The following is an 18,869-nucleotide window of genomic DNA, read 5'->3' on the forward strand; positions in this document are numbered from 1 at the left end:
GCTGGGTGTCACTGGGGAAAGGTCATCTCCCAACAGTCCTGTGAGGTGGACCTTACCCCCATCTTACACATGTGGACATCTTGAGGGGACTGTCCCAAGTCATTAGGCTGCCACCAAAAACCCATTGTTAGAGAAACAAGCAGGAGACAGAACAGAAATAAAAACAGCGTAAACATGTACTTATTGAAAAATGAAGAGCGAGTGTGCTCTGGAGGGTGGCCCCGAACCCAGCATCACCCTGCGCTTCCAGGAGGGGAGCTGAGGCCTGGGCGCAGGTGGGAGAGGAACCTTCCTCACTGGTTTAATTTTGTGCTTTCTGGTTTTTGAACCCTGTAGAAATATTGCCTGTACTTAAAAATACATGAAAGCTCTAAGTATTCAGAGACTCAGGGACAGAAAGGAACATGAACGTAACCAGATTTCCCCCGTGTCACAAAAGCACTGATAGGAAGCTGCTCGACAATTACTTGTATGCCTACAGCAATGGGGAGCTTACTCCTTAATGAATCAACTCCCAACCTGGAAAGACTCTCTTTCTATGGGCTGAACCATATCTCTCTGGTTTAAACTCCCTCTCCTGGGATGACCTTTGGTTATCAGTAGGATTCCAGTACTGGCTGAGCATCCCCTGGAGCCTTGGGTCCTGGTTTCAGCCCCTAACAAGCTCAGAGACCAGTTTCTGCAAGCCGAGCAATAGATGGGATTCTGAGGCCATTGGGTATAAGACTGCAGCCAATATAGGACTTGACCACCACACACAGGGTTGGCAGCTGTTTGTAACAACAACATCCATTCACGGCACCCATAAATTCTTGTTGCATCCTCTTGTCCCACTTCCTCCCATCCCGTGTTTACAGATATGCCCTTGTATTGCAGTGTTTGATGGGTGTATCTGATTGGTCTTGCAGTATCAATGTCCTGAGCCTCAGTTTCCTCATCTGTAAAATGGGGTTAATAATAATGTCCATCCTAGAAGGTTGCTGTGAGGTGCTTGCCAATCAGCTGGCCTCTTTTTAAAACATCTGTGTTTGATTTTAAACTTCAAAAGAAGAAAAAAAAATAAACAGAAGAAACTGGGCGTGACGCAGCTTTGTGATGCCTCTTTGACCTCACACCAGTACAAATGCACACACGTGAGCTGTCTGCCACCAGGTCCCCGTCTTCAGGTCCCGGGGGCCACGTGAATCAGGGGGCTGCCCCCACCCCTACCCTGTGCCCGCAGGATCCTCAGGTCTCCCCAGGTACCCTGAGTCTCTGGGGGTCAGGTGTGAACTCAGAGGCATGCTTGCTGGTGTCTTCCAGCCCCTGAGACCTTCTCCCACCGCCTGCCTGCACCAGCTGTCGCCACTGAAGTCCTGGTCACATGCAGATGGAGACCCTCAGGCACAGGGTGCTGAAGGAATCACAGTGCGGTCAGGAAATGGGGGGACTGGGGTTTGAACCCCAGGCTCAGTGTCAGAACACTTCACTGAGGCCCTGAAGGTGGCTTCCTGAGCCCCCGGGACCTGACATTTTGAAAAGAGACCAGCAGATCAGCAGGCCAGCAGGTGTCCAGGGACAGGCTGAGCTGCCTTTTGGTGACTGGCAAGGCGGACAGAAAGTAGCCCTAAGCATGCGATGTGGCCTGGACAGCAGTTCAGTGAGTAAGCTCCCATATCCACACGGTCGAATCTCCAACCGGGTGAGGGGACAGAAGCCAGTCAGAGTGAAAGTGCAGAGCACAGTTCAGTTGTTCAAAGTTGGAGGTGTTAGATGATGTTCTGAGTTCTCTGTGGTACCTGCATGCACCGCCTTCAGGAAAGACTTCCCCCAGGAGCAGAGGAAAAGGCCGTGAGGTCAATGTGAGGTGCAGAAGGTGGGAGCCAGCCAGGTGTGTATCAAGCACATGCTATGTGCCAGGCCTCACCTGCCAGCCCATTTTACAGATGAGTAAACTGAAGTACAGAAGGGTTAAGCAGCCTGTCCAAGGTCACAGTAAGTGGCAGAGCCCACGCTCTGGATTACTAACCCTCCTGGCCTCTCACACTGTCCCTCACAGTTCCTCTTGTTTTGAAATCACACTTGAGACGTCTGAAGCAAATGTGGTCAAATATTAATGTGGGTAAAGTCTGGTGGTGTGTCCTTGGGCGTTCTTTCTCCCACGCTGTATGATTTCTCATAGGTGTGAGGTGTTTACAAAAGCCTCTGCTGGCCCCAGGCCCTTTGCCCAGCTGTGATCCACATCACGCAGGTAGTCCAGGTGCCAGGGTGACTGAGCAGGGACCAGCCCAGCCCCCAGCTCCCACATTCTCCCATGCTAGGATGCCTAGCGCAATCTCCTGCTGTGGCTGAGTGGCCTGGGTCCTGGGGAGAAAGGATTAGCCGATTTGGGCTGCCCACTGGAGACAGGAAGGGCAAGTGGCCCCCTGCACAGACAGGCGGGTCAGGGGCCTTTCCCGTCACTCTGGAGAAGGAACTAATGGCTGTGTAATTAGCGGGCGTCTGCTCCGCAGGAGCTGGTGCATGGCTGGCAGCCCACACTGACCCAGTCTGGCTAGAGTAGGCTTTGGGTGTTCCTCTGGTCTGTGTGTCCGGTTCTGGCAGCCGACAGTGCCCTCGGGGCTCCTGGAAATGTGGGCAATGCTCCTGCGACCTCAGACAATCCTCAGGCCCACTGGGCTGGGACCCGGAGTGGCCAGCAGTGGCCTGGCCTCACCTTCTCCCCATCCCCAACTCAAGAGGTAGGGAATTCCGGGCTGAGGGTGGGGAAGGTCGTCCACAGGGTCATCAAGGGTGTCGACGGAAGAACTGCGTGTCTGTCTCATTCCAGGCGAGACCCGGAAGGGCAAGAAGGCAGCCTTTGGGCCCGGGAGCAACGGCTGAAAGTACCCAAGAAGCCACTGTTTGGGGAGGAAAGTCCGGAGGTTTCCTTAGCCACAGGCCTGGCTTCCGCCGCTGTTTCCCTCACGTGGAGCTCGAGGGCACATCGGCTCAAAGGACCAGCTTTGTTCCTGCTGCCCAGGCAGTGTCCCCAATCCCCTGAATATCCCTGGCCCCAGACGGCATTGGTGAAAGTTCAGGCCATCTAGTCTGAGGCCACCGGCTCAGCCCTCAGGGGCTGTGACATTCACTAGTGTTCTTAGCTTGTCCCCTTAGGTAAGACAGGCAGGTTAGAGGTTAGGTTAGAGAGGGCTGGAGTAGGGGAGACGCCTTGCGAGGGGTGTTGGGAGGCGATGTGGATGGGGCTCTGGGAAAGCCTCTCTCTCTTTTTGACATGCCTATGCTGATTAGTATTCTTTTTTTTTTTTAAGTTATTTATTTATTTGGGCGCGTCAGGCCTTAGCTGCGGCCCCTGGGACCTCCGTTGTGTCCTGCGGGTTCCTTCACTGTGGCACGCAGCCTTTCTAGCTGAGTTGTGTGGACTCCAAGGCACGTGGATCTTAGTTTCCTGACCAGGGATCGAACCCACAGCCCCTACATTGTAAGGTGGATTCTTAACCACTGCACCACCAGGGACGTGCCTCTGGTAGGGTTCTTAATCCTGGAGAGTGGGTTTTGTTACTGAGACGGTTGTGAGAGTATTTCGCGATGGGTAGGGAGGGGACCACAGGCTCTCCCTTCCCCCTGCAAGAGCTGTGGGAGTCTTTGGTGAGGTTCCCTGGTGATAAAGTCCCTCTTCCTTTAGACTGTGACCACGGGGCCCCACAGGAGTTCCTCAGCCTCATGCTACTTGGCACTACTGCTGCTGCTGCTGCTAAGTCGCTTCAGTCGTGTCCGACTCTGTGCGACCCCATAGACGGCAGCCCACCAGGCTCCCCCGTCCCCAGGATTCTCCAGGCAAGAACACTGGAGTGGGTTGCCATTTCCTTCTCCAATGCATGAAAGTGAAAGGTGAAAGTGAAGTCGCTCAGTCGTGTCTGACTCTTAGCGACCCCATGGACTAAGCCTCCTGCAGTTCATCAACATGACCTCTGAAGCCATCCGACAGGTTCTGGATCCAGTACCTTCTGCCCCAAGTGATCCGATCACCCCTGGGACTCTGGACTTGCTTGTCTCTTCAAATTTAGAAGTGGCGGTTGACCCTCAAACCTCAGTTCTCAGATGGGTCCAGGAAAAGTCACCGATCCAATTTTCAGTCTGTTCATCCTTTTCCTTTCTTTCTTTTTTTAAAAAGATTTATTTATTTATGGCTATTCTGGGCCATTGTTGCTGCCTGCGGGCTTTCTCCAAGTGCATCGACTGGGGCTACTCTTGCTGCCATTGCTGTGCAGGCTTCTCATTGCAGTGGCTTCTCTTGTTACCCAGCACCGTCTATAGAGCACAGGCTCAGGAGTCATGGTGCCCGGGTTCGGGTGCTCCGTGGCATGTGGGATCTTCCTGGGCCAGGGATCGAACCCTTGTGCCCTGAATTGGCAGTTGGATTCTTAACCACTAGACCGGCGGAGAAGCCCAGCCCTTTGTCTTACTGGTGAGACAGGAGTGAGAACTTGCAAGCTCTGGCGCGCGGAGAGGAACCGCAGACCCTGGCTCCCCAACGCCCGCCTGCTGTGTGCTGCGGCCCGTGTTTCCTCGTCTGCACAGCGGACCTCAGCACAAACACTGTGTCCACACTGCCGCTACCTGGAAAGAGTGCTGGGGACCCTGGCAAGCGTGCCCCCATGATAGGGGCAGCAGTCAGAGGAGTCCCGGCCCCCAGGCCCCCCTCCTCGGGACCCCAGACAGCAGGCCTTCTCCGAGGTCAGACAGCCCAGCATGCCCCGAAAACAGCCAGGTGGGGACAGGGGCCTTGAGCCAAGTGCCCTGTAGCTGCTTAATGAACATTTTTCAAATGAACTAACAAACACATCTCTAAAAGTTGTTCCACCCACGTGGGGATGGGGGCTCAGCAGGACGCCATGGCCTCAGACTCTGCCTGAGTGGCTGGCGGTGTCCAGACGTGTATGTTAGGGGGGAAGGTGTCTGCCTGGCCATCTCCAGAAACTCCTGTGGCAATGACATTGGGCCCTGGTGAGGCTGTCCCCGCAGCTCAAGGCTATGGCCCAGGCTCCGTGTCCCCCCACCCCCGCACTCCCAGCCCCTCACACACATTCCAGGAGCCTGTGTTGATGTGCTGTTATTATGATCTGAATGTTTTCATCCCTGCAGGACTCCCCTGGGGACTCAGTGGTAAAGAATCCGCCTGCCAATGCAGGAGACGTGGTTTCAATCCCTGATCTGGGAAAATCCCACATACCGCTGGGCAGCTAAGCCTGTGCGTCACAACTCCTGAGCCAGTGCTCGAGAGCCCGGGAGCCACAGCTACTGAAGCCTGAGTGCCCAGAGCCAGTGCCCCACCACCAGAGAAGCCAGCGCAATGAGAAGCCCACACACCCCAACTAGAGTGTAGCCCCTGCTCATGCAACTAGAGAAAAGCCCCTGAGGCAACGAAGACCCAGGAGAGCCAAAAATATATAAAGTAATTAAATAATACATTAAAAAAAATCTTATTTGAATGTTCATGCTCCTCCAAACATAAATCCTAATCCCTAAGACAATGGTATTAGGAGGTGATGCCTTTGGGAGGTCATTAAGTCATGTGAGTGGAGCCCCCATGAGCCGGATTAGTGCCCTTGGAAAAAGACACAAGCTTCCTCTCTCTCTCTCTCTCTGCCACATGAAGACACAACAAGAAAATAGATGCCTGCAATGCAGAAGAGAGCCAGCACCAGAACCCAATTGTGCTGTCAGCCTAATCTTGAACTTCCAGCCTCTGGAACTGTGAGAAATAAATCTCTGCTGCTTACAAGCCACTCAGTCTGAGACAGGGACCGTTGCCCTGGGTGGCTCCAGGCTGGGAGGAAGGGGCCACTGTACAAGCCCTCCGCAGCTCCCGTCTGGCCCTGCCCTTGCCCCCATGGCCTGTAGAAGGGCCCCAGCACTTCCCAGGCTGCAGCCCCAGCCTCCCCTGCAAGGTAGGCCAGTGAGAAGAGCCAGAAGGCCAGAGGAAGGGAGAAGCCGGAGGATTTCTTTCCCTCTGAAACAGAGTCTCTAACGGGGACTGTCTCCAGTTCCACCAGACATGCCCGCTGGCCACCCAGCTCTGGCCAGGTGACCTAGCCCCTTGGTTGTAGTGATGCTCCCCGCTGTTCCTCCAGTCAGGTACTTGTAGAATCTTCCTGCTAGTCTCCAGGCTGCCTCACTGTTTCCTGTACAGCTTCTTGGGCATCAATTCTCTACATTAAATTCTCCATTTTATTGTGTTTTTTTTTTTATAGAGCATGTTGGTCATGGTAGAGATTTTGTTTTTATTTAATTTATTTGGCTATGACATGAGGTACGTGGATCTTAGCTCCCTGACCAGGGATTGAACCTGTGCCCCCACTGCAGTGGAAATGGGGAGTCTTAACCACTGGACTACCAGGGAAGTCCACCCCCGCCACATTTTAAGTGCTTAGAGATGTTTGATGTGCTGTGGACACCCTGGCTCACACATGGTACGTGTCCAGGCCTAAAGCACAGACCTCAGGGAGCTTAGAGTCCTGCAGAGTCAAGTTCACGCTCAGTCCTGCCACGAGGGCTGGCACAAAGATACAGATCCTGTCCCCCAGGGCAGCCCAAAGAGACCTGCCCAGAATGGGTGTGTGAGTTGGGGCCATGAAGGCTGAGTAGGAGTTTGCCAGGCTGAGAAGACGGAGAAGAGCATTCTTGGGAGAAGCAAGTGCTAAGACCCACCTGGAAGAGTATGCCCTGGGGGGATTTCTTGCTCTGAAATTCTGGCAGTGGGGGGCAGTGTGTGTGTGTGTGTGTGTGTGTGTGTGTGTGTGTGTGTGTGTGTGTAGCAGGGTCCTGTCTGGGCAGTGGGAGCCGCAGGTGAACTCCATCCTGCCCTACGTGTTGTATACCAGGGTAGCTCAAAGAGTAATTCCAGAATTTCTTGCATTAGAGTTCTACAGGGGGGCCATCAGAATCTCTGGGCCTCAGAAGCAGCATTTCAGGGGGGCTGGCTTGCTCAAGAGAGTTTTCACATCCCGTCTCTGGGCTCTGAGAGGCCTCAGGCCTGCTCAGCAGGGCAAGGACCCCCATGGTATTTGCCTTTCTGAAAAACCTCTAGGGCTCTGTGGAGTGGAGCTGATGGGGATGGGGGAGAGAAACGTCTGCTGCGGCTGCCCATTCCGACACCCGGGTGGTGATGCTGGTTCCGTCATCGGGGTGGTGATGCCCAGCAGAAGCTGGAGGGTAGACAGCTGGAGGTTCACCCAGGCAGGAGCCGGAGGGAGGAGGCCCTACAGTGCCAGGCTGTCTGGAGGCTGCTGCCCAGGAGCAGAGAAGGCGAAGAAGCCTGGAGTGGGCGTCCACGGTGGACTCGAGGCGGCCCCAACCTCCCTCCCCACCTTGTGAGTCCCAGGCCAGCGCCACCACCTTTTTACATGACTGTGCTCCCATTTTAAGTGATTTTGTGAGAATTTCCACCACGGGCCCCATGGTGTCCCTCCCCTGGCCCAGTCAGAGTCTCCCGCACCTCCTGGGCTGAAAACCCCGGGGGGAGACAGCTGCATCCCAGATGAAAACGGGAAACACAGTCCGCACCCGGCCCCAGGAGGCCAGGTCACCGCCAGACTCCGGATCCTGGAGGTTGCGCCGAGTTGTGCACCGCGCCCCTCTGCGCTCAGTCCCGGGCCAGAGGTGACCTCCTAGCACAGGAGGTCTCCAGGTCTCCCAACCCGAGGCTCTGCGGGGCGGGCGTCCCGGGAGGCTGCCGGCGGGGCGGGAGGCGGGCGCTCAGGGCGCGGCCGGCGGCTACTCGCGGGCCGCACTGGGCCGGGGGTGCCTCCCTCCGCCTCTTCCTCCGCCGGCCGGGCCGGGGCGGAGCGGGGCGGCGGCATGGCGGGCCGGCGGGCCGGGGCCGGGGCCGGGGCCGGGACGCTGCTGGCGCTGCTGGTGCTTCGGGCGCTCGGGGCCGCGGCGCACCCGCAGTGCCTGGACTTCAGGCCGCCCTTCCGGCCGCCGCAGCCGCTGCGCTTCTGCTCGCAGTACTCGGCCTTCGGCTGCTGCACTCCCGAGCAGGACGCGGCGCTGGCCCGGCGCTTCGGGGCCGTGGCGGCGCGCGTGGACGCCGCGATGTGGGCCGAGTGCGCCGGCTACGCGCTCGATCTGCTGTGCCAGGTGAGCTGGCGCGCTGGCCGTGCGGGGCGCGCGGCGGGAGGGCGCGCGCGCGGGGCCTCGGTCCCAGATGCGAGGGTGGCGGCGGTGGCAACCCTACTGGGCGAGAAGGATCGAGACTGGGCATAGGGCTTCGGAACCAGAAGCCTCCGGGCGGGAGTCATTTGGCAGGGGGCGGGGAGTCGGGCATCCTGGGATGTCTGTGGGCTTTGCCATCACTAACTTTGTGACTTAGGTTTTCTCTGGGTCTCGGTTTCTCCTCCTGATGAAATCATTGCTCCCTCCGAGTCTGGGGGGCTCTTCTGCCTTGGCACCGCCTAAAGATGCCCTCAGTGCCCCGGCCCCGAAGGGCCCTTCCCTTGTCCAAGCTCCAGGATGGGAAGCTTTTGTCCTGCTGAGCTCCATTGTGTTGCCCCTGGGGGGAGGGGGGCGCCCACTGACCCCTGCAGAGGGCATGATTGGCGCGCTGGGCTTGGGTTTGTCGAGGGGTTTGGGGGACCCTGCTCTCAATGAGGGCCTTTCCCCCGAACCTGAAGGAGTGCTCTGAGGGCCCCTCCAGACTGCGGGACCCTGACACCCACTGGGGCTCCTACCGTGCGTGACCCCAGAGGTGAGATGTGCCAGGCGGTTCCAGACCCCCTAGGTTCGTGCTGTGCCCTCTCCCTGGGATGGTTCTCCCACCCAGCGTAGGCTCGCTCATCCTCGGAGACCACCCAAGACATCCCTGTGGTGAAGCCTCTTGGCCCCTGTCCCTCCTCTGAGAGCTAAACCCCGGCTTCTCCTCACACCAGATTGTGCCTCGGTTGTTCATTTTCCTGACTCCAGAGAGCCTGATGACCCCACCCCCTGGAGGGTATTGGGTCAAGACTGAGAAGTCCGAAGGCGGGCCCAGGCCCAGTCCCGGGAAAGTGAGAGGACCCGTGGGTGGAGAGTCCCAGCCTTCTGCCATTGGGGGCAGGTGCTGGTGGGAGGGGTGGGGCCAACCGGGGCTGGCTTGGATTCAGACGTACTAGGGCCTGACCCTGGCTCTGCCACTTCCTGGCCTCACAATTCCGGACAGGTCATCCCTCCACTTCAGTTGCATCATGTTTACATTGGGGGAGGCCTAAGCTTCCCCGCCCTCCTACCCCCCGCTTGCCGAGAAGACTGAATGACACACACTCAGAGCTCAGGGAGCCATTCTGCCTGGATTTCTCTAGGCCTCCTTGGTCCCCAGTGGCCGCCCAGCCCCAAGCGGGGACGGAGTGGGGCCCAGAGGCTGATTCAGGGAAGCCCAGAGAGGCAGGGACTGGCCTGGTGATCATACAACCCGGAAGTGGCCGTGGTGACACTTGGGCCACACTCATTGCCCATGTGAGTGAGCCATCGTCTGAGCAAGAAATAAGAGGGGCTGCGAGGGCTCTCTCTTTTGGTGGACTCCCCTGAGCCCCCACGCTGTGCATCTCAGGGGAGCGAGAATGGTGCAGTCAAACGTCCACCTCCCTCACCAATCTGGGGGCCCCGGAGGATCAGATCCTGTAGTCTTCCCATGTCAGTCACGTAGAAGAGTTCATGCGTCTATTCCGTATTTTTTGCCTTTTTGTTTTAATTGAGCATTTACTATGTGCCAGGCTCAGCGGGGCACTGAAGGTAGGCAGGTCTTCGGAGGAAGAAGGGAAGGGCCAGCCCCGCTACCCTCCCCCTGGCAGGAGGCTCCCCTCTGTCCTTGGGAACCGTCCCAGCATGGCCTGGCCTTGAGCAAGCTGTGGTAAGATGGCTGCTAGCATCTCACCCCAGGCGTCTCGGGAGTGACCTCATGTCTGGAGCGAGCTTGGAGAGTGCAGCAGAGGCTGGATCATGGTTTCCCTGGAGGGCCTCGGGAGGGAGGGAGAGCGCTGGACCGGGGACAGTGTTCCCAGCAAGCCAAGGCCGAGTCTGGACTCAGCACCTCCTGACTTCCACCAGGGGAGGGGGCCGAGGTGCCTTGTTTACAAGTTCCAGTCAGTGATGGAATTCAGGCACTCACATCTGCCTGGACTCCTGATAGCAAAAGAGACCATGAAACATGCCTGCGCCCACAGTCCCCCCAGAACATGCGCCCATCTGACACCCACGACTCCTCCAGATGCCTGTGATGGCTACCTAGCCAGATGGCAGTAGTCCCTCCTGGCCCCTTCAGACCCTTTCCTGAGGCTTTGCCCTGGTCCATCTGATGTCATAGGAAGGAGAAGAGAGAGCTTGTGACATGTGGTAGCTCAGGTCCCAGGTTGATGAGAGCCAGTCCATGCAACAAACCTCCACGTGACTGCGATGGCCTCTAAGTGCCCCAAGTTATCAAAGCCTGGTTTCTGATAGAAGTCTGTGCACAACATGCTCTGCAGGTGCAGCCACTGGGCAGACAGTGCTTCGGAGCCTGTCAGGAGTTGGCCCTGTGCTAGGTGCTGGGCCTAGCGGCAGTTGGCTAGTCACAAACCCAGTTCTCAAAAGTCTCCTTGTTCAATTCAGGAGACACAGAGACACTTATCAGAATGGGCCAAAGGCTCTCCCCAAGGGTCACCATGGAGGCAGAGCTTGCCCTGAAAAAGTCAAGGAAGCCTTCCTGGAGGAGGGAACACTGAGTTGCCTCTTGATAGTCCAACTTGTTTGAGCACTTACTCAGAAAACACATGTATCGCTTCAGTGTATTTATCCCAATAATGCTATGCTTCAGTTTATTTCTCTTGGGAATTTCTTCCCCTTTATAGATGGGGACGTAGGCACAGATAGGTTAAGGAACTTGGCCAAGGCCACTCAGGGAATGGTCGATTCAGTCTCCTGTGTGCTCTGACTCCAGAACCCCTCTCTTAATCACTTTGCCGTATCACCTGTCTTCTTGAAGCCTCACCATGTGCTGGGCCCTGGAATCCCTGCCCTGAAGGGTCCTACAGCCTAGTGGGTGGACAGACACACAGAGATAACTCAGTTCTAGTCAAGCAGACCACCTGAACAATGGGGAGGTGCAGCAGAAACAGAGCTCACGCTGCAAGCTACAGAATTGCATTTAGGTGAATGTTGGTCTGAGACGTGGGCAGAGAACTGTAGGAGCATCCACAAGGGCCAGGGGAGTCAGGGAACAGAGGTGTAAGAGAAGGCTATTGAGTCGGGCTTTGAGGCATGCATAGGAGATGCCGAACTGGGCAAGATGCCGAACTGGGCAAGGAGGGAATGTCCTACAAGTGAATATTGTGTGCAAAGACTCAGTCTTCCTGGGGAATTCCCTGGTGGTCCAGTGGTTAGCGCTCTGTGATTTCACTGCTGAGAGTTTGATCCCTGGTCAAGGAACTACCTACATGGCACAATCAAAAAAAAAAAAAAGACTCAGTCTTCCTAAAGAGTAGATGAAGGACATAGAAGCCTTCGGGACTCTGGGCCGTGGGTCATGAGTGTCAGCGACCGCACAGAGGCAGCCTTGGGCAGTAACGTGGGCAGGCTGGTTGTCCCTGTGCTGAAAGGCACAGACAGCTAAGCAATGTGATACTGGGCTGGCTTTCCATGGGTTTTCTGCTGCCTCCCCCAACTGACCACTGTGAGGCTAGTTGCTGGGGTTTTGTTTTTTTTTTTTTGCTATTTATTTGGCCGTGCCAGGTCTTAGCTGTGGCACACAGGAGTTTTAGTTGTGGCGTGAGAACTCAGCTGTCGCATGTGGGATATAGTTTCCTGACCAGGGATGGAACCTGGGCCCCCTGCATTGGGAGTGTGGAGTCTTAGCCACCAGAGAAGTCCCATGGGTTGGGATCTGATTGGCTTGCAGAAATCTGTTTTGCTGCCCACTGTCTCTGGAGCCAAGGACAGTGCCTGGCTCGGAGTCTGAACGCAGTAAACACTTGTTGAATGAAATTCCGGTGAGTGATCTGAAAAGAGCCCTGGTCTGGGTGTCATGAGACCTGGGTCTGAGCCGTGGCTTGGCGACTTCTTGGCATGTGGCCTTCTTGGAGCCTCAGCTTCTCATATCTAGTAGGAATCACCATGACCCTACCTCGAAAAGCAGAAATGAGCTGTGTGTGCGCACAGACCCTCTCTGATCCACCCACAGCTGCTGGCGGGACTCACGGGGCCTCCAGGGGAAGCGTGAGAGAGGGGCCACAGCACAGAGGCCAGGGCTGGGCCGTCTGGAACACATGGAACACGGCCTCCCTGTCTGGGCCCAGGACGGTGCTCACCAGACCACAAGCACGTCACCAAGTGGCCCTCAGCCCCACGGTAGCAGGAGACAGGCCAGGAGGACCGGCCAACGGTGTGACCAAAAGCCACAATCGTGTAAAAGGAGGGTGTGGCCTCTGGCCAGGAGCCTGAGAACCCAGCCAAGAGGGCAGCCTGCCACCCATGGCCCCTGGGGGCCTCAGGTAGGAGCCCAGCAGGGCCCTGCCTGGGAATGGGCAGTGTGGGCCTGTCTGTGCCTCCCCTACTGGGGGACAAGCATCCCTGGAGGCCTCCGGGGGCCGGGGGCTGAGTCAGACCCACAGGCCCTAGCCTGGTGAGCTCATGGTGGGGGTGGGGGATGGGGGTTGGGGGCTCAGTCAGAGGCTCTAGCTGAGGGAAGTCCTTAGAGAGCCTGGGGTGCTGAGACCTTTGCTCTGGGGGGCGGGGGGTTGGGAGGGGGCTTTCAGCTCTCAGATGGTGGGTTCTGGATCTTGAAGCTGGGAGAGGCCTGGTCACATTGGTTGTCTCCACATAGGTTCTCAGAAAGCAGAACCTGGGCCAGAGTGCATGGGTTTTTTCCCTTCTTAGGGTGAGTGGACCCTGCCAGCAGGAGTGACCAGGGGCAGAGAGAGAGCCATCAAGGATGCAGTTGCAAGTTGGCTGCTGCCAAATGTGACTGATGCTTGAGCTGGCGAGACCATGGGTCCAAGAAACTGTATAGACGGCAGATCAGGACTGGCCCCGGGCAGGGGTGTGGGGGGGCTGTGGTGGTGAGCCCAGAGGAAGACAGAACAATTTATCCATCAGCTTCCTTCTCCCAGGGGCCCAAGGTTTGCCACATCAGGCCCCCGCCTTCCAGATCCTGCCCAGGCGGGCGCTGAGTGGGATCCCAAGTGTCTCGTCAGTGGGGAAGCCCCCAGGGGGTGGTGGAGGAGGGAGCCATAGCTGTTGGGTTTTGTCTCATGGAGTCACAGCCCAGCAGAGCCGGAAAAGGGGCCAGTGAGGTCAGGAGGGTCTGAAGAAGTCCTGGAGGGGAGGGGGAGCAGGGGAGGAGAGGGTCTGATTCATCTCACAGAGAATCTGGTCTGGCCGCAGGAGACAGGCTCAGGGCCCCGCCTGGAGGGGCCTAACCCAAGGTCAGAGGGAAGGAGGGAAGCGGGTCCTGGTGGCCAGGGGGACAGAGGAAGTGGGGGAGGAGTGTAATCAAGGTACTCGCATGTGTACACGCGTCACCTCCCCGGTGCTGGGGGGATGGGGTCCACCTGAGACCAAACCCACATCCTCCATGCTCACCGAATGGTGCTGAGTGCCACTGGGGGACCCACACCTCGTTCTCCCCGTGTGCAGGAGGGAGCCCCCGTCGTGGGCTCTTGTGGGGATTAAACGATGGAGGGAGGAGCACTTATCCCCACGCAGGGCTGGTCAGGGTGAGTCAGTGTCCAGCATGGTGTCTAGGTATTCACCGTGGGCCTCCTGTATGCCAGACACCATCTCGGGCTCTGGGATACGACAGGGGCCAACGCATGTAAAATTCCTGCCCTTGTGGAATTAGGTTCCGCGGAAGGCAGACAATAACCGAGTAAACCCACTGATTTTTATTATATTATCAGGGAACGTTACAGTGTTTGTTTTTTTGTTGTTTTCTGTTTTAAGCCAAAACAGAGGTCAGGAGGAAATGGGGGTGATGGATGGGTGGTCAGTGAAGACCTTCCTGGAGGTGCCCTTGAGTAGGGATCTAAAAAAAAAAGTGGAGTGAATCATGGAGGTATAGGGCGGAGGCAGCATATTAAGAGAGAAAGTGGAACTTCCCTGGTGGCCCAGTAGCTAAGTCTCTGCACTCCCAACGCAGAAGGCCACGGGTTCGATCCCTGGTCAGGGAACTGGATCCCACATGCTGCAAAAGTTCACATGTGTTAGTCACTCAGTTGTGTCCAACTCTTTGGGACCCCATGGTCTGTAACCCGCCAGGCTCTTCTGTCCATGGAATTCTCCAGGCAATAGTACTGGAGTGGGTAGCCATTTCCTTCTCCAGGGGATCTTCCTGACCCAGGGATCAAACCCTGGTCTCCTGCATTAAGGCAGATTCTTTACCATCTGAGCCACCAGGGAAGCCCTGTCACATACTACAGCTGAAGATCTCGAGGGCCGAAACTAAGACCTGGGGCAGCCAAATACATAAATATTATTTTTAAAATAAATAAAAGAAAAAAATATTAAAATGCCTCAGATCCTTTCTGGCAGACAGTAGGTGCTTAAGAGTAGCTCCTGATGTTGTTAGTAGCAGGAGTAGTCATAGTGTGGTTATTCTAACAGAAGCATCAAGGCAAGAGAAAGGAGGAAGGTGAGGAGATGCAGGGCCCCTGGGGCTGTATGTGGGTGGAACGGACAGACGGCGTCTTCCCATTTTACAGATCAGCAGACTGAGGCTCTAGGAGATGGGGTGAACCACCCGCGGTCACACGGCTGGTAAGCCCCGCCCAGAGCATCCCTGCGCGTGCCTGTCTCTGCAGGAATGCTCGCCCTACGTGGCCCACCTCTATGACGCGGAGGACCCGTCCACGCCCCTGCGGACGGTGCCCGGGCTCTGCGAGGACTACTGTCTGGACATGTGGCAGACGTGCCGGGGCCTCTTCCGGCATCTGTCTCCGGACCGCGAGCTCTGGGCGCTGGAGGGCAACCGCGCCAAGCTCTGCCGCTCGCTGTCCCTGGACGACACCGACTACTGCTTCCCGCGCCTGCTGGTCAACGAGAACCTCAACTCCAACCTGGGCCGCGTGGTGGCCGACGCCGAGGGCTGCCTGCAGCTGTGCCTGGAGGAGGTGGCCAACGGGCTGCGCAACCCGGTAGCCATGGTCCACGCCCGGGACGGCACCCACCGCTTCTTCGTGGCCGAGCAGCTGGGGCTGGTGTGGGTCTACCTGCCCGACCGCTCGCGGCTGGAGAAGCCCTTCCTGAACATCAGCCGCGCCGTGCTCACCTCGCCCTGGGAGGGCGACGAGCGGGGCTTCCTGGGCCTGGCCTTCCACCCCAGCTTCCGGCACAACGGCAAGCTCTACGTCTACTACTCGGTGGGTGTCGGCTTTGACGAGTGGATCCGCATCAGCGAGTTCAGGGTCTCGGAGGATGACGTCAACGCTGTGGACCACGACTCTGAGAGGTGGTTCCCCCCGGGAGCCCAGGCCGGGAGGGGGCGGGCTGAGATCTGGCAAGGCTGTGCACAGGCAATGGTCCATTGGATCTGCGCTGCGCCCCGAGGGGTGTGAAATATTTTGACCGTCACACCCAGTAAGGGGGCTGAGTCCCCTAGGAGTTCAAGGGAGAGGCAGTTGCCAAACAGACATCACGGGGACTTGAGTCCAGCTCCTGGATCAGGTACTTTAGACGGTTCATTTCACTTGGTTCTCATACAGCCCCATTTTACAGATGAGGAAGTGGCGGCTCAGAGAGGTGAAGGGACTGCTAGGTCACACAGCTAGGAAATGTCAGAGCTGGAACTCGAATCTGTCTGCTTCCTTCCCAGGAACCCTTCCAACCCACTGCTCCCACCCGCCCAGCTCTGGCCCCAAGGGACCATTCTCACCTGGCTGGCCCCCACCTCCTCCTTGTCACCTCCACACTCCACCCCCAGGCAAATTGCTCCTTCCCACCCTCCCAACTGCATGTTTATCCGTCCTTTGCCTCCAGGCTTCTTCTCCTCCCAATACCCAGCCTGCTTTTTGGGTATTAGTTATGCTCCAACTGTTTTGAAAACAGGTGTGACAGGGCTTCCCTGGCGGCTCAGACAAAGAATCTGCCATCCTGCCATGCAGGAGACCCTGGTTTGATGCCTGGGTCAGGGAAGATCCCCTGGAGAAGTATTCTTGCCTGGAAGAATTCCATGGACAAAAGGAGCCTGGGGGGGCTGCAGTCCACCGGGTTGCAGAGTCAGACAGGACTGAGCAAGGAACAATTTTTGACCTAGCCTGGTGTGAAGGGCATACATAATCTGTCTCCAATAGGAAAATAAGTCCTGTGCCAGGTAATTCAAATAGGCAGAATTTGATACTGGGAATTAGTTGCTCAGGTGTTGGAAATGATGAATGAGAAATGGGGGGGCGGGGGGGGGGAAGAAGGGAGGCAACCCCGAGTTCAGCACTGAAGGGAGCTAACTTCACCTCTTGGACTGTGAGAGGCAGGGTTCCTGGAGCCCCTGAGCTGGGGCCGCTGGGTAGAAGCTGGAACCATGGTGGGTCTGGGTGGGGGCAGCTGGAGCCAGGGAAGAGGTGCAGCTACTGCCAAGACACTGCCTGAAGCAGAGAGAGAGAGAGGGAGGGAGAAAAACCCTGAATCTCCCTCCCCCCCACCCCCCCCAATCTCATCTCCTGACAATGCTTTCCTTGGCTGAACCTAGCTGCAGGCCAGTCAGCTGAGGAGCATGGGAAATGTAGTTTGTAGGAGCTGGTAAAGTATCTGCCTGCAATTCAGGAGACCAGGGTTCCCATCCCTGGGTTGGGAAGATCTGCTGGAGAAGGGAATGGCACCCCACTCCACTATTCTTGCCTGGAGAATTCCATGAACAGGAACCTGGCCAGCTACAGTCCGTGGAGTCTCAAAGAGTCAGACATGACTGAGCGACTAACACTTTCACTTTCTCCCCCACAACTCCAGAGTCCTGCCAATGCTTTCCTTGGCCGAACCTAGCTGGAGGCCAGTTAGCGGAGGAGCATGGGAAATGTAGTTTGCAGGAGCTGGCCTTCTGAAGTAGAGAGCGGGTAAGAGGAGGACCAGGGCTGATCTGAGGACAAATAAGCAAATAACAGGACATCATGCATTCGATAAAATTATAAACTCTTGACATTGAAAGTACAAAAAGAAGGAATCAAACTGACTAATGTGAGAATCTAATGTATTAATAGATTTTGCCTGTGAGCTTCCTGGCAACCAGGGCAAAAAGAGAAAGCATAATTCTCGTTATCTTATATGAGGCCACACAACTGATTCTCCAAGAGAGGCCATGTTTGTCATGTGACTCTCACAGAGGGGAGACAGAGAGACAGGATGAATGTGTCTTCAGTGATGACTTTAAAAAATGGATTCCTGATGAAGACTGAAGGTGGAACACAAGATATACAGATGAACATACTTCAGAATTGGGGTTCAGCAAGGGTCCCTCTGGGGATCTCACAGTACCAGCCTAGAACCTGACTCTTACAGGGGAAGAAGTAGGCATGGCTGGCTCAGGGCAGATCCAGGAATAAATGGGCATCCTTGCCTGAGTCAGCTGTCAGTCTCTTTTCTCAGGGCTGGATGTCCAACAGCCTGAGCTGTCCTTTGCGGGGGGTACCTGGTTTGGGGATTGTGTGTGGCTCCCCATGTCATGTATGTTGATCTCACAATAGAAAGGCTTCTGGTCTTGGTTCTGAAGGTTGAAAGTCCTGGGTTCAAGGTACCTGACATTTCTGTACCTCGGGTTTCTTATCTGCATTAATAAAGGATTGGCCAGTCAGTCGCCAATCCTGGAAAACCTAAACTAGCCTAAGCATTTTGGTCAAAGGGAATTTAATACAGGGAGTTGGCTACAAAGGTATTGGGAGGGCTGGAGAAGGAAAAGGAGAGGGTCAAGCTCCCTAGAGATGAGTTCTTGTGAGAAGCGAGGGGAACAAAAGGCACAAAGGTCTTGGTGCTGCTGGGGTTTGCCGCTCCTGGTACCCAGATGTCTGGGCAGAAAGCCAGGAGTCCACACTGACCAGCCGCTGTCGCCCTTCCTGCAACCATTGCTTCCGGAGGCAGTGCCAGAGACCAGGGACATGTGGCTCCTCCCTTCCCCTTGCCTGCCACCCTCTCCTGGCACGCCCTAACTGGGAGCTAGCTGACTGGCAGTGTGGTGGAAGGTTCCCACCCTGGCAGTAAAGGAGGTCACTGAGGAGTGAGTGTGGAGCTGAGCACAGTCCACACCCTCCAGCCCGCCTCCCTAGAAGTTACAGCCATAACAAATGAGAGGCTGTCACAAGTGCTCAGCTTAAGTGGCTGGTGCGCGGGTAGCTATGATGATGAAGAAACCAGTCGTGCTAGTGATTGGGTCAACGGTTTCACTTGATCATAACAGGCAGGGGCTAGTTGTGGGGGAGTAGTTGAAAAAGCACTAGACCAGAACCAGAAGTCCTGAGTTCCTGTCCCAGCTCTGCCGTCTATGGGCTGTGTGATCTTGGGCAAGTTGCTCAACCTCTCTGAGCCTCTTGGATCTCATTGGCACACTGATGTGAATGATCCCTTCCTAGCCTGCCAGATCCTTATAAAAACCACCTCCTATAAAGGATATGGAAAGTCTTTCCAACTACGAAATGGCATGTAAGAGAGAGGAGGCTTTATTGCTGTGGTTTTGTTTTGTGTTTATGGCTGACATTTTTGTTTGTTTTTGTGGGGGGTGGCTTATCTTCTTTTAGGATAATCCTGGAAATCGAAGAACCAGCCTCGAACCATAATGGAGGCCAGCTGCTCTTCGGGGATGATGGGTACCTCTACATCTTTACCGGAGATGGCGGGATGGCTGGAGACCCCTTTGGGAAATTTGGAAACGCCCAAAACAAGTATGTTCTGATTTGGTTGGTGGGTGG

The 18,869-nt window shown here is 56.2% G+C and overlaps 1 protein-coding gene across 1 annotated transcript in view; it reads left to right on the forward strand.

The window, feature by feature from the left end:
• Window positions 1-7,796: 7,796 nt before the first annotated feature.
• The window catches only part of HHIPL1 (HHIP like 1), a 30,529-nt gene continuing 19,456 nt past the window's right edge, over window positions 7,797-18,869 (forward strand). The window contains exons 1-3 of the mRNA XM_002696835.4: window positions 7,797-8,121; window positions 14,787-15,433; window positions 18,699-18,842. Of these exons, the coding sequence (XP_002696881.1) occupies window positions 7,840-8,121; window positions 14,787-15,433; window positions 18,699-18,842 (1,073 nt within the window). The 5' untranslated portion in view covers window positions 7,797-7,839. The remainder of the gene's footprint in view (window positions 8,122-14,786; window positions 15,434-18,698; window positions 18,843-18,869) is intronic.

This window comes from Bos taurus, chromosome 21 (genome assembly GCF_002263795.3).
Source record: "Bos taurus isolate L1 Dominette 01449 registration number 42190680 breed Hereford chromosome 21, ARS-UCD2.0, whole genome shotgun sequence".
Lineage (NCBI taxonomy): Eukaryota > Metazoa > Chordata > Mammalia > Artiodactyla > Bovidae > Bos > Bos taurus.